The sequence below is a fragment of the Marmota flaviventris genome, chromosome 18 (genome assembly GCF_047511675.1).
Source record: "Marmota flaviventris isolate mMarFla1 chromosome 18, mMarFla1.hap1, whole genome shotgun sequence".
In the NCBI taxonomy this organism is placed as follows: domain Eukaryota; kingdom Metazoa; phylum Chordata; class Mammalia; order Rodentia; family Sciuridae; genus Marmota; species Marmota flaviventris.
The window spans coordinates 34,184,574-34,198,606 of record NC_092515.1 but is presented as its reverse complement, the minus strand read 5'-3'; the positions used below and the strand labels follow the sequence as shown (position 1 = coordinate 34,198,606).

At 38.9% G+C, this 14,033-nt stretch overlaps 2 protein-coding genes across 4 annotated transcripts in view; one reads left to right on the top strand and one right to left on the bottom strand.

The window, feature by feature from the left end:
* Fto (FTO alpha-ketoglutarate dependent dioxygenase) overlaps positions 1-11,519 on the bottom strand; it is a 373,197-nt gene extending 361,678 nt beyond the window's left edge. The window contains exon 1 of the mRNA XM_027939073.2: positions 11,438-11,519. Coding sequence (XP_027794874.2) covers positions 11,438-11,482 — 45 coding nt within the window. The 5' untranslated portion in view covers positions 11,483-11,519. The remainder of the gene's footprint in view (positions 1-11,437) is intronic.
* A 283-nt stretch (positions 11,520-11,802) lies between these two features.
* Rpgrip1l (RPGRIP1 like) overlaps positions 11,803-14,033 on the top strand; it is a 101,557-nt gene continuing 99,326 nt past the window's right edge. For all 3 annotated transcript variants that reach the window (XM_071604436.1, XM_071604435.1, XM_027938964.2), the window contains exon 1: positions 11,803-11,869. The gene's annotated coding sequence lies outside the window, so the exon portion shown is untranslated. The remainder of the gene's footprint in view (positions 11,870-14,033) is intronic.

Genomic DNA, 14,033 nt, shown 5'->3' with positions numbered 1-14,033 from the left:
TTGCGAGGGAAGCGCCAGCCATTTTCAGGGCAAAGGCTTTAAATCATGAAAAATAAACCATCTAATAGTCTGTATTCAATAGTAAGTAGACGTCAGGACACAGACTGATTTGGATTAACACATTTTCAGTTATAACAAGTAATTTTACAGAGGATTAGTATCTTGATGGTCTGATCAATATGAGGCACCGCTGCTATTACAGATGAAGAGAAAATTGCCCCTCTGGTAATAAAGTGTGCGTGTCTTCGTTCTCCTTCATTTGCTGAGTCCATTACTATAATGGTTCCAGCATTAACAGCTGGGACAATTTAAGCAGCAGGGGTCTGATGAATTTAAAAGCTGGGAACACTGGCCACTCATCCTTTCCTCCCTTTCGGTCTGCATATGTAACTCCTCTGCCTGGCTATGGTTCCAATACAAGGATCATGTTTTATGAGAACAATGACTACTATTTCCCAATTATTGTCTCATTAATAGTGTTACCAGCCAATAATGTGACTAAAACAAAAATTGCTCGCAGCATATTGGCTGCTGAGTGTGCAAAATATTGCACTCTATTTACCTAAATAACAAGATTGACATGACAACAGGCTAGAGTCCACATAAACTGTAATGTTTGCAGTCGTTTGCCTGGTGCCGGTTTCACATTCTTAAGCAAAGGAAAAAAAAAAAAAACAGCAGAACATTCATGCTGACAGGGAAAAAAAAAATTCATCAGTAGAATTTTCCATCTCTGTTTTCAAAAAATGGCAAACTGGAAAACAGTGAGATAATGGACTGCTGTACATAGAAATAGAAAATCCATATTAATGCAGCCCTGAGACTTTAATCATGCCCAATTCAGCAGAGTGAGTTAAGGTTGCAACATCAGCCTGTTTTATATTATTATTGGAGAAATGCTGGCCCTTGAGGCTCAGACTTGAATGATCCAGTCACTAAATGAAGATGCCAAAGGGCAGACTTAAGGCTAAGGCAGAAATCAGAGCTCTGAGTTTTCTGATCACAAACAGTTATGAAAACACTAACGCACTGGCAACAAATCTCCTCCTCAGACCAGATGTAACATAATTTCACCCCTTAAACTGCATCTTCTACTTAAGTTCTACTGGTTATGAAGATCTCAAATGCCCCTTATCTATATGGCAGTTCTTGAACAAAAGGGAAAGCATGGTTACTTTGCAGGCGGATGGTTTCCAAAACTACAGAGTAAATAAATGACCCTCAAAGCCACAGCACAGGTGCTTCCAGCATAAACAAACTACAAGCCTGGTAGTCATTTTGATTTTAGAATCAAAGAATAGAATGGTGATTAGTAGGGGCTGGGAAGAGGGAGAAATGAGAACCTGCTAATCAACCAGCAGAATGTTTCAATTATGCAAAATGAGTAAGAGGCAACACTGTGTCTACAGTTAACAATATTATATGGACACTTAAAAAAAATGTGTTGATAGCAAAGATCTCCTGTTTCTTACCACAATAAAATAAGATGTTTTAAAAGCTGCAAGACGGGAGCACCTATTCAAGATTTAGCTTTCAAATGTGTTAACCTTGCAAACATCATGCCAAGGACAAATGTCTGAAACAAGTTCCTACTGATGAAAATCTTAATCTCCTGAACATACCCAGATCCGGCCCAGTAGTCCCCAAGATTCCTCCAGGCTTACATTTTGAAATCAACCAGTGCAACAATTTTGTAAAACAACTCAGAAACAGTTTATAACAGAAGATGAAATGAAAGAGCTTAGCAGAACTCTAAATTCACCTTCTTTAAACTATGCCTTTTCTTTAAGTTTCCCAAAGTACCAGCTTTACAATAAAGTTCCTTTTTTCTGAGAAGTCAAAAAGTCACATTTTAAATAAAACTTTATTGGGAAATATTCCATAAAAAATAAAATACACAAAGCCTGGTAAACTAGCATTTTCAACTTGAAAATGAAGAAAGAAACCATTGCTGACCATTGCTTACTTCTCAAAATTAATATCTATACCTGTTAAGGAACTTAAAATCCATAAAGTACTTATCACTTTCCATTATTTCTCTCAAGTTCCAGTCCCATCACTCACTATTAACAAAGCCTACTCATTTAGTAAATATTTATAGAATACCTACTATGTGCCCGGCAAAACATTAAGTGCTAAAAATGACAAACTTTAAAAAAAAAAAAAAGGTCCCTAATCTTTTGGAGCATATAATCTAACTGCCAAAACCTGTATCAATAAACTCAACCACAATAAATCTAATCAGCAGTCAGTATTGTCCTCATTGAGGGTCATATGTATCATACATCAGATGCTAGAGGCTTTCAACCACTCAATCTTTCTTCAACAGATACTTATTAGCATCTCCAATGTGAAAGACTCTCTGCCAGGTCCAAAAGAGTGATAAAAGGATGAATTAGACCCAAATGCTATCCTCAGGGAACCTAATGGTTGTTCAAAGTGTCTAGGACTGTTTGAACAGCAAATTCAGTTTTCAAAAGGGACACTAAGATGGTAAAGAAACAGACTTGGAATTAACACAAAGTAACAACTCACTGTTACACAATTCTTGAGCTTATTAAGAATGGTAATTAAAGTGGTCTGGAAACTATGATCAAATAAACTAACCCTTCTTTCATTACAGAGGACAATAAAACCTACAAAATGGTGATTAAAGGTTGACTTACACTGAAGAAGAGATTAAGCAAAAACAAAGATGGATGGAGAAGCGGGGAGGAGTAGAATCTTTCAAGTGAAGTTTCTACCTTTTTTTTTTTTTTCTTTTTAAGTCTCTTGGTCATTGGCCATGGGATTGTGAAATATATTCATCTGGTCTTCATCCCTGTTGCCAGACATACAACTCCTAAACCCTTGTACTCTGAGAGTGACAAGAGTATTCTGTATGCTAATGAACTGACTGGTGCCTGGCAGCCCCTCCCTACTAGTGTCAGAGCTTAGAAAATAACATCCCCAGGACTGGGGTGCAGCTCAGTGGCAGAGTGCTTGCTTAGTGTACCAAAGGACCATCCCAAGCACTGCAGAAAAGATAACAACAACAATAATATTCTAAAGTATTTCACACATTGAGTACTTCAAACCAAAGGATACTGGAAGGTTTAGAAGCTGCCTTAGAACCAAGGTCTGTCTGTTTCTCCCCCCACCCCCGCCATCACCACCCATATCCATCTCTCACCCCTTCTCACCTCAAGTGAGTCAAAAACAGATCCAAGGTATGTCATGGGTCATGATAACTTGCACTCCTTCTCCCCACAGCAAGCCATACGGCCTAAAAATATTACTCTAACCTTCCCTTATCTTTATGTGTATCAACTGGCCAGAAAGACGGTCTCTGACCTACCCACAGATAATAAGGCCCTCATTTCAGAGGTGGTCCTGCTCCACATCTGGGAGGAAGGAATGCTTCACAGAGAGGCCAAGAAGAATCTAACAGGCAGGGCTTGCGGAACATTCCCAGTTCAGCCTATCTCATTAGATCACACTGTTTTATCCAATCACATTTCTATATGGCTCTTCATTTTTCATACATCCTAAGCATCCTGTCAGGTAAAATGGTGATTAAGTAAATTAATAAAGTATAATTAAATAAAACAGGCTTTTCTCTTGTTAACCTGTCTCTTGTTACTGGGGCGTTGGCTGTGACCCTTATGATGGGCAAGAAGAGGTACCACCTCTTTCGGATCTTATGGTAGCTTCAGGATGGTGCTGATCACAGGAAAGACCTCCTGTGACCAGGATTAGAGGGCTGGGACTTTTGGCCTCACCACCCAACCTCAAGGGAAGGGACAGAAGCTGCGAGTTGAGCTGGTTACCAATGGCTAGTGATATAATGAGGCTCACATATGTAACGAAGCTTTCATAAAAACTCCAAAGAACTGGGTTTGGAGAGTTTCTGGAGGGTGGTTACACGTGCAAACAGCAGGCATGGAAGCTCTGCTCGCCTTCCTCCACACTCGCCCCTACGTCTCCTCCATCTGGCTTGCATTCATCTGTAGGCTTGGTAATATCCTTTCTAATCAACAGTAAACATAAGGAAGTTCTGAGTTCTGTGATCCACTCCAGCAAATTAAGGGAACCCAAGGTGGGGATCTTGGGAACCCTAACATATAGCCAGTCAGTCAGGAGCACAGGTAAAACAAGCTGAGGCTGGCCACGGGCATTTGAAGAGGGTGGGCAGCCTTCGACCCATGAGTATGACCCTACCTCCAAGTACACAGGGCCAGAAATGAATGAATTAGAGGACACTCAGTGGATGGCTGCTGCAGAACTGATGGCTTACAGGTGCGTGGGAACACCCTCACACACACTTGGTCACAGAGCATTCTGAGAGTCCAGGAGAAACTCAGTTTGTTTTTTTCATCCTTACACTGTCCTACTACCAAAACTCTCCTCTATTTAGTTTCCTAAAGTACCATCAGATAAATTGTGATATAACGCAGGCCCACCCAGGTAGAGGCAGTGGCCAAAAGAACCTTCTCAGGACCTTACAAAAATGTCAAACCACAAAAAAATTAAATAAGGTAAAAACACCCAGTGGGCACAGATATAAATAACCAACTTTCTTTTATTGAGTTATTATTTTTATACCTCAATAAACCTTATAATTAAAGGTTTATTTTATTAAACGATATTCAGATAACTATCACCAAAGGTAGAAGACTTTTTTAATGATTTTATTTAAAACAGTTTATTCTAGATTTTTTCTTTCACTGGGAAAATTATGTACATTATTTTTAAAAAATTATTAAATGTTCTTATTAAAGATATTTATTATTTTAGTAATAAACTATTTGTTTTTAATATTTTAAAAGATTATCTACCCCAAGTCAGAATAAAAATCATTAAATCTAATTTGAAATTCAACATCCATATCTTTATATTCCATAAAACAGTTTTAATATTTCTAAATATTTTAATATTTCTAAGAAACCTCTAAAGAAGTCCTGGACCTGTCACAGGGGAAGATCTTTAAGCAGATTTTAGGAAAGGATTCTATGACACCCTCCCCCCAGACCACATGAAATAACATCTTTTTTGGGGGGTACCAGGGATTGAACTCAGGGGCACTCGACCACTGAGCCACATCCTCCACCCTATTTTGTATTTTATTTAGAGACAGGATCTCACTGAGTTGCTTAGTGTCTTGCTTTTGCTGAGGCTGGCTTTGAACTTGTGATCCTCCCACCTCAGCCTCCCCAACTGCCGAGATTTCAGGCGTGCACCACCACGCGCAGCCATGAAATACATCTTTCTAAGGAAGGAGCTCCATGACCTCTGGACAGACCATGTTAGATACCACTTGTTACCATGTCCTGCTTTGGTGATGAAGCTCACTACTCTCTGCTGTTAGTACATTATATCTTCCACAGACAGCCAGTTCCATGGGATATATCTGCCATCTTTAATCTTTACCCACATGTCTCCAGTGTTAAGATGAAGAACTTAAGTTCATCTGAACCACAGAACACAGACAATGGCTGAGTAACTATTGTTTCAGCTTTTCAAAGGGTGATACACAGCCAATACCATTTTGTATACTCAGGAGAAAAGTTAATAGAACCCCAGTTGAATCAGTTTGCCTGAACGGTCACCTAACACAAGTTTACAGAATGAGTGTTCTGAATTTAGGATAAATATCTACGAGGGTCCAAAAGGTAGTGGAGGCGATGATGATGATGACAGCAAGTTAAGGGTGATAATAACAGTGTTTATTTTTACTATATGTCAGGAATGTTCTAGTTGCTATTCATATATACAGTTTAATCCCCACTACAACTATCTCACTGAAACTTAATAGATGAAGAAACTGAGGTTCAGAGAAGTTAAGTTGATCGCTGAAGTAGGTGATAGAGTAGAATTCAATTCCAGGAGTTTGCTTCATACTCTGAACTACTACACAGTTGTTCCCCCCTTATTTACAGGGAATACGTTCTAAGACATCACCCCCCCCCCAGAGGATACTTGAAACACAGGATAGTATTAAACCTTACATTTACTATAAATACATACTATGATAAAACTTCAATTCAAAAATTAGGCACAATATCAGATTAACAACGTTAATAAAATATAACTAAACACTGTAATAAAAAGTTTTGTAAACACTGTCTCTTCAAAGCATGAAGACAAATGTCAATATTTTGGGACCATGGTTGATGGTGGGTAGCTGAAGCCACCGAAAGCAAAGCCATGGAAAGCGGGGTACTGCTGTACTGGGGCTGAAGGGACAGAGTGGACTGTGGCAAAATGGAATGCACATCTGCCATTGAAAGGAGTCACTCCCATTAGGCTGTCATAGGGAAACGCGCGTTCAGTGTTACCAGATACTCTAGGCTTCATGAGAGTCAAATACCTTGATTTTTATGTGAAATCCCTCAACATTTAAATATTAGAAAATGATTTTGAAACTTTCAACCACCTTCATCTCAGCCAAATAAAATACTTTTATCACACTAGGATAAATATGTGGGCTATAAATTTATGATCTCTAATGCTACATCATTCCTCAAAACTGTCCATGCCAAAAATGCATACTCTACATCCAATCATTAAAAAAAAAAAAAATCAGACAAATAAGAATACAAGGCCATTCTACAGAACAAATGGCCTGTACTTATCAGGAATTGTAGATAGCTTGAAGGACAAGGAAATGATAAGAAATCGATTTAAATGATATTAAAGGAAACCAGATTAAAGGAGAAGAGATCAAAAAGACATGACATCTAAAGGTATGTATGATTCTGGATTGGTGCCTGGGCCGGGGATGCTTTATAAAAGAGAGTATTATGACAATTAGCAAAATATGAACATGTCCTTTGGATTAAATAACAGTATTACATTAATATAAAAACTTTTCTGAAATTGATAATTGACGTTTATATGTAGTCCTTGCTATTAGGAAACACATGCAGAACTATTTAGTGGTAAAGAGGGCTGATGTCTCCTACTTACTCTGTAGCAGTTCTTAAAAAGAATACTAATAAGGCTGGGTGTAGTTCAGTGGTAGACAGCTTATCTACCATGTTCAAGGCCCTGGGTTCAATCCCCAACACCTCAAAAATGTAAAAACAGTAATAAAGAGTTAACAGTTCATATGTATACATACAGCGAGGGAGAGAGAGAGAGAAAGAGAGAGAAGAAGGGAAGGAGAGGGAGAAGCATGACCAATAAAGCTAACAGAGCAAGGCGTTAACTTGTAAATCCAGACAATAAGTCTATGAAAGGCCTATGTTCTATTTTTGCAGGTGTTCTCTAAGTTTTAAATTATTTCATCTGAAAACAAACAAACAAACAAACAAAAAACACACACAGAAGTCCTCTTGGTTAACCAAATACAGTCAAAAGCCTTATCTACTCTGTTGTGGCCCAGTGGCCAAACTTAATCATAATGGGGCTTCACAACAATCCACAAAAGCAGCCATTCTTGTCTCATTTTCTGCTTGGGGCAACTGAGATACTAGGTGTGAAAATCCTGTTCCAACAGCAAGAAAATAATAGAAAACAGTCTAACTCAGGCCATCAATACTAATCTGGACTATTCTGCTTATTTCTTTTTATAAGAAAAATTCTTTTTAAAAATGCATGCTCTTAGGCTTTAAAACAAATTAAGTAATGTTATCATGGAAAGCTACCTATTTAGTCCAACTTTCTTCAATCACCCTCCAGACTTGAAAACTGCATAAAAGTCTACAGCATAAGCAATCACAAAGAAGAAAATACAATCTACATTATTTCAAAGAGAAAAAGAGTACCAAAAGTAATTACCCATTATGGGAATGACAAAGTTTAATTTAAAAAGCAAACATGACATCTTAGTAACTCTGGAATAAAGCTTTCATAGATATTACACAAAAAGGATGAATCATAAAAAGAAATATTGATAAATCTCCCTTTATTAAAAAACATTAAGTAAACTCAAAGAATGGCAGATAATGTTTGCAAAACTTATACCTTGTCAGGACTTGTATCTAGAAATACAAAGAACTCCCAAAACTTAACAAGAACACAGACAATCTGCCAAAAGAAAATGCACAAAGATTTTGAATAGACACTTTCCAAAGGAAGATAGACATGTGATCAGTAAGTACATGAGAAGATGCTCCACATTATTAGCCATCAGAAATGCAAATCAATGCCACGATGAGATACCACTTCACAATCACTATCATGGCTTCAGTAAAAAGACAGACAATAATAAGTGTTGTCAAGGACAGAGAAATTGTAACTCAAAATTGGTGATGGGAATGTAAAATAGAACACACGCTGGAAAACAGTCTAACGGTTTCTTAAAATGTTAAAACACATTTCTTTACATTATGACTAGCAATTCCACTTCTAGTTCTCTACCTATGAAGAATGAAAATATATGTCCACACATAAACTAGGATGTAATTGTTCATGATAGCATTTTTCATAATAGCCAAAAATTGAAACAACTCAATGTGCATCAACTGATAAACAAATAACCAAAATGTGGTATATTTAGATATATGAATGCCATTTACTGGGTAATTAAAAGGAAGGAAGCATTAATATGTGCCACAATGTGGGTAAAGCTCAAACACATTATTCTGGATAAAAGGAGCCAAACACAAAAGATCACTTGGAATATAATTCCATTTATACAAAAAAGTCCAAAAAAGGCAAATCTAGAGAACAAAGGTGGTTGCCTAGGGATATAAATGAAATCAAAGATTTATATATATTTTATAGCAATTTTTTTCATAATAACCCAAAACTAGAAATAATCCAAATGTCCAGCAAAGGTAAATGAATAAACAATTTTGATACATCCACATAGTAGCCTATTACTCAGCAATGTAAAGGAATAAACTTCTGGTAGACACAATAACATGGATCAATCTCCAAAGTCATTATGCTGAATGAAAAAAGACCCAAGAGAACATCTGTATGCTTCCATTTATATGAGATTCTAGAAAATACAGACTCTTATATAATGACAGAAAAGATGTTACTGGTTGACTAAGGGCCAAAGTAGATGAAGAAATTGGCTGCAAATAGTAAGGGGAAATTTTTAGAAGGGATAGAAATGTTCTTAATTCCAACTGTGCTAGTTTTGCATGTGTATACATCTGTCAAAACTCAAATGGTACATGATAAATGGTTTTTAAATTACTGTGCATAAATTATGCCTCAACAAAGTTAAAAAGTAGGAAAGAGTAGAAAAGAGAATGAGTAATTGGACATATTCTCTTTAAGATTTAAAACAACTTCCTATACTTAAAGAGAACTAATTTTCATGAGCAAACAATTTTTAAATAAAAATAAAAGAATTTTTTAAAGGCAATAGAAAGAAAACTTGCTTTACCAATTCACCATGTTTCCAAGGAGAAAATGGGGAAAAGTTTTGAAGCTGAAGTCAAAAGAACAATTTGTGTTTCCTACATACCCTAGCAACCAAGTTGCCTTAAGCAAGTCACAACTTCTACAAGCCTCAGTTCCCACATCTGTAAAATAGGAATAACACGAATAACTACCTCACAGGCAATGGTTATAGTTTCAACAGAGTAAGGCTTCCTTTGGACTAGGAAGTCTACCTTAGCCAAAATTATAATCCCAGTGTATAGCAATTCATAGATGCTCAATCAGTCTTCACAGAATACAGGAATAACTCTAAAATTCAACCTGAGCTGGGCATAGTAGCACATACCTGTAATCCCTGTGACCTGAGGCAAAAGGATAGCAAGTTCAAATCCAGGCTCAACAATTTATCGAGACCCTAAACAACTTAGTAAGACTCTGTCTCAAAATAAAAAATAAAAAAGGGCTGGGGAATATAACTCAGTGGTTAAGAGCCCCTAGTTTCAATCTCTGGTACCAAAAAAAAAAAAAAATCAACCTGAAAGGTGAGAAAGACATAATGCATCATGCCAATATATAACATTTGTTTCTTTCAACTTTGAAGACTAATACAGAAAGGTCTCCCCCCCTCTTTATGCCATCTTTAGTATATTAACTCTATCATATGGAAACTCAAGTATAGAAACTTCAGGTCTTTTATGAAATGTTACGGTAATTCAGGTCATTATAGACCAGATTTGACGTTTTAAATCCTCAGGTGTACTGCCCTAAGACAGATTCAACTGTAAGAGTAAATTCCATGAAAGCAAGAACTGTACCTGCTTTATTTACCACTGATGCTCACTGCCAATATTTGCCTAACACAGAGTGAGCACCCAATAGCATGTGCAAAGATCCTGTGAGAAGATGAACTACAGGCAAGAGGGACTTTCGAGAAGTGTCTGATAGGCAGAGAGCAAAGAGCTATGCCCAAGGAAGTTGTGGATAAGACCCAGACCATGCAGGATTCTTTTAGATTATGTGAAGTTTTGTTCTTATCCAAAGAGCAACAGAAGAACATGGTAATTTTTAAACAGGTGGTTGGCAGAGTAAGTAATGAGGAAAGGGACATAATTAGATTTGAATCTGGGGGGGAAAAAAACTCTCTACAGTGTGAAGGAATTAATTATTGGGGGAAAGGGAAACAGAGTATTAAGTTAGAGTATACAGTCTAAGAGGAGGCTGTTCCAACAATTCATTAAAGATATAATGGTAATCCGATGCAAGGTAGTGGAGGTGGAAAAAGTAGACAGGTTCCCAATATGTTCACAGAAATCAATAGAACCCAACTGGGGGGCGGGGGGGGGGGGCGGTGATTCTTCTTCTGAGTCTCAATTCTTCGTCTTCGAAACAGGACTGTTGATAAGCCATCTGTATCATACCTATCTTGTAATTTGTTGTGATAAGAATATGAAATAATACAAATGTGCACCAAACACAGGTGCCGGATACACCATAAATGCTGAAAGTAAGTAAGTAAATAAATAGATCTCTATCGCTTTTATAATTGTTGTTGTCATCCCATGGAATAGCAACTACCAGAACCTGTACAACAAAGGTAGTGAATAAGAATGTGGTCAAAGATTCATACCCACAGTGCTGAAGGCACAGGCTGTATCAGCTGTCCACTGAGACAACTGTTCCAAATAAACACATCTGACCGCACGATATTTCATCCAGCTCTTAGTCCTCAGAGACCATGATGGAATGAGAAAGCACAGCTGGTGTGATCACAGTCATCTGAGAGTCCAGGAAACTGAGGCACAAGGGCGGCTACAAATTTAACCACAGAATAGGTGCAGAAATAGAACAAGGGAATGGGTGTCAAGATTCTCATTCCTGAGCCGGTCCAACGGGACTCGGCCTGCATCCTAAGCAACACGAATATACAACACACGCGCGCACACACACGCACACACACGCACACGCAGCCCAAGTCTCCAGGATCCTTGCAGACAAGGCCCTGTCATCCCTTAGTTTAACACCGTGCATCCGCTCATCATCAAAGCAAGCCCTTCCGGTTCCCTGCCTCTAGCTCCCAGGGGAGCAAGAATCCCAGACCTCGGGAAGGCCGACGTACCTTAGCTTCGCGCTCTCGTTCCTCCGCGGTCTGTGTGCGCTTCATGTTGCCACTAAAGCCGCCTTCGCCACCGAGAGCCGCGTAAATCCCTGGCCCTGGGCCCCGCCTCCTGCGTGTAGTTCTCTCGGCGTTCTGCTTCTATCCAGCGCCATGCTCCCTCAGAACCTTGAGAACTACCACTCCCAGGATGCACCGCGCGACGCCCGCGAGCGCCTCGGGCTTCAGAGCAGAATTTCCCCGGTCCGACAGCGGACCCAGGGTAGTCCGCTACGCAGCAAGCAGGAGGCCTGGAGGCCGCGAAGAACTACATTTCCCAGGGGGCAACGGGGCCTGCCATGTTTTTCCCGTGCTCCTCTGGGCCGGCCGCCCGACAAGCTGTCGGCGCCATAGCAACGGTAGCTATCGGCAGCTATCGGCCAGGCGAGAGTGGTGGTGAGTACTCTGGGGCGTGTCGGGGTGGACGAGGCTAGCGGACCCTAACCCTGCAACACCGGCCAGGGTCCTGGGGTATGCTTTGCGGTCTGGAGAAGACCCTGGAGGTCTTGCGTGAAAAGCAGCCCCGCCGAGACACCTCCACATACTCAGGCCTGCATCACAACCCGCCCTTTATCCCCACGCCCAGGAGTGGTCTGAAATTTTGTATCCCAGCCCTAAAGCCTACCTAATGAGAGTTGCGGTCCCTATCCACATCCTTCAAGTGGAAGGTCACGCACACACTTCACTCACTTACCCTGTGTTCAGAATTGTTTGGTGGACCCTAAACACCTTGAGTGAGTGCCCTATTATTACTTTATTTCTTGTTTATTGTCTCACTACTTCTATAACCCGTTTATGCCATAAAGGCAAGGACTTTTTTACCATTTTGGTCTCAGTGGCTGATATTCATTTATGCATTCAGTAAATACAAACTTTAGCGCCCACCATTGGACAAGACACTTCCATACTATGAACCCCAATGCACATCAGAAGATGTTTATACTTAATTAGTGGACACGTAAACTAGTAAACAAATGAAAATATTTTTCAGATAAAGGCTATTGCTATAAAAGAAATAAACCCCGAAGTAATTGGGAAGACGACTACTCTCACATAGGATGGTCAGGGAAAGCTCAACTCCAAAGGAGCCAGCCAATGCAAAGGCTTTGAACAACACTAGGGTATGGTGGGCTTGTGGAAAGTAGAGGACAATGTAAGTGAAGTGGAGTGGAGTCAGCAAGAAGGGAGAGTGGGAGTTGTTGTAAAGGTGTTCCACAACATGCAGGGTTTCTCAACCTCTGCACTATTAACATTTTGGATGGGATTGTCATGGATGCTATGCACTACAAGATGTTTAGCCTCATCCCTGACATCTACACTAGAGTCCAGTACACCTCCCCTTCCCCGTTATGACAGCCCAAAATATCACCAGACAACTACTTCCTAGATTAGTGATGTTAGACAAGTTACCTGATCTATCTCAGCTTCCTCATTTGTAAAGCAGGAGTCATTTGAGTAACAGTATCACAAGGATATAAGTCCTAAAAATGACATTTTCTGTAGCAAAGTTTCCAAAAGAAGTAGTTGATCTCCCAGGCATTCATCCATTACCTGTTTCTGTCCCACAAAACTGCAGTGGTTCTCAACTTTTTGGAGTTACAATGAAAATTATGAATCCACTCCCTAAAGCATATTGCATCCACACATATACATACAAAATTTGCAAAAACATATCTGAGTTTTTGGACCCTGAAAGTTCCATGAACTTCATTCATTCATTCAAACAACTATCCAGTGAATGCCTGCTCTCTGTACTAAGCTCTATGCCAGCCTCTAAGAATAAAGAAGTGAACAAGACAAATAAGCTTGCTACATTAATCTTAACATTATAGAACTTGAAAACCTCTGCCTTAAGGTATCTTCATTAGCAGTTTGCATTTAACTTCTCAGGTACATCAAAAAGAAAATATAAAATCCTTTTTTTTTTCTCTTTTTGCATACTATACATTTTATGGACCATTCACATCCAGATACAAAATAAAGTCGCTGTGGCAAATGTCTGTAAAGAATACGAACTGTAAAAATACTAAAATTAGCTAGATAGGCTATATATGTTGTGATAGCTAATCCCTGCAACCTTTATCTCGAGATAAAGGCAGGATGTAACAAAAGCAATACCAACTGATGAATTTTTGAAACCATTTTCACCAAACTTGAAACTCCCCATTCATCTGTGCATCAAGCAAAAAATTAGTATTCCAGTATCATTGACATCCCAAGCACATGGGCTAAATGCTTTCAATTTATCATCTCACTTATTTTTACAATAACTTTGAGGTATTATTTACTTCATTTTTTAAATAAGGGACACTCAAATAGGTTGCGTGGTTTGACGAGCAGTTAAATAATAGAACAACCATTTGGATTAAGTTCCTGATTCAATATTTTTCCAGGATGCCTGCTTTTTTGTGGAGAAGAAGGGAGCTAGAAAGGAAATATTTCTTATATTTGGAAGTTTGATATTTTTTCACATAGAAGAAAAAAGAGAAAAGGAAGAATGATAATCTTACCTCATTTCCTAAGCAAACTATAGGAAATACACTGTTGAAAGAAACACTGT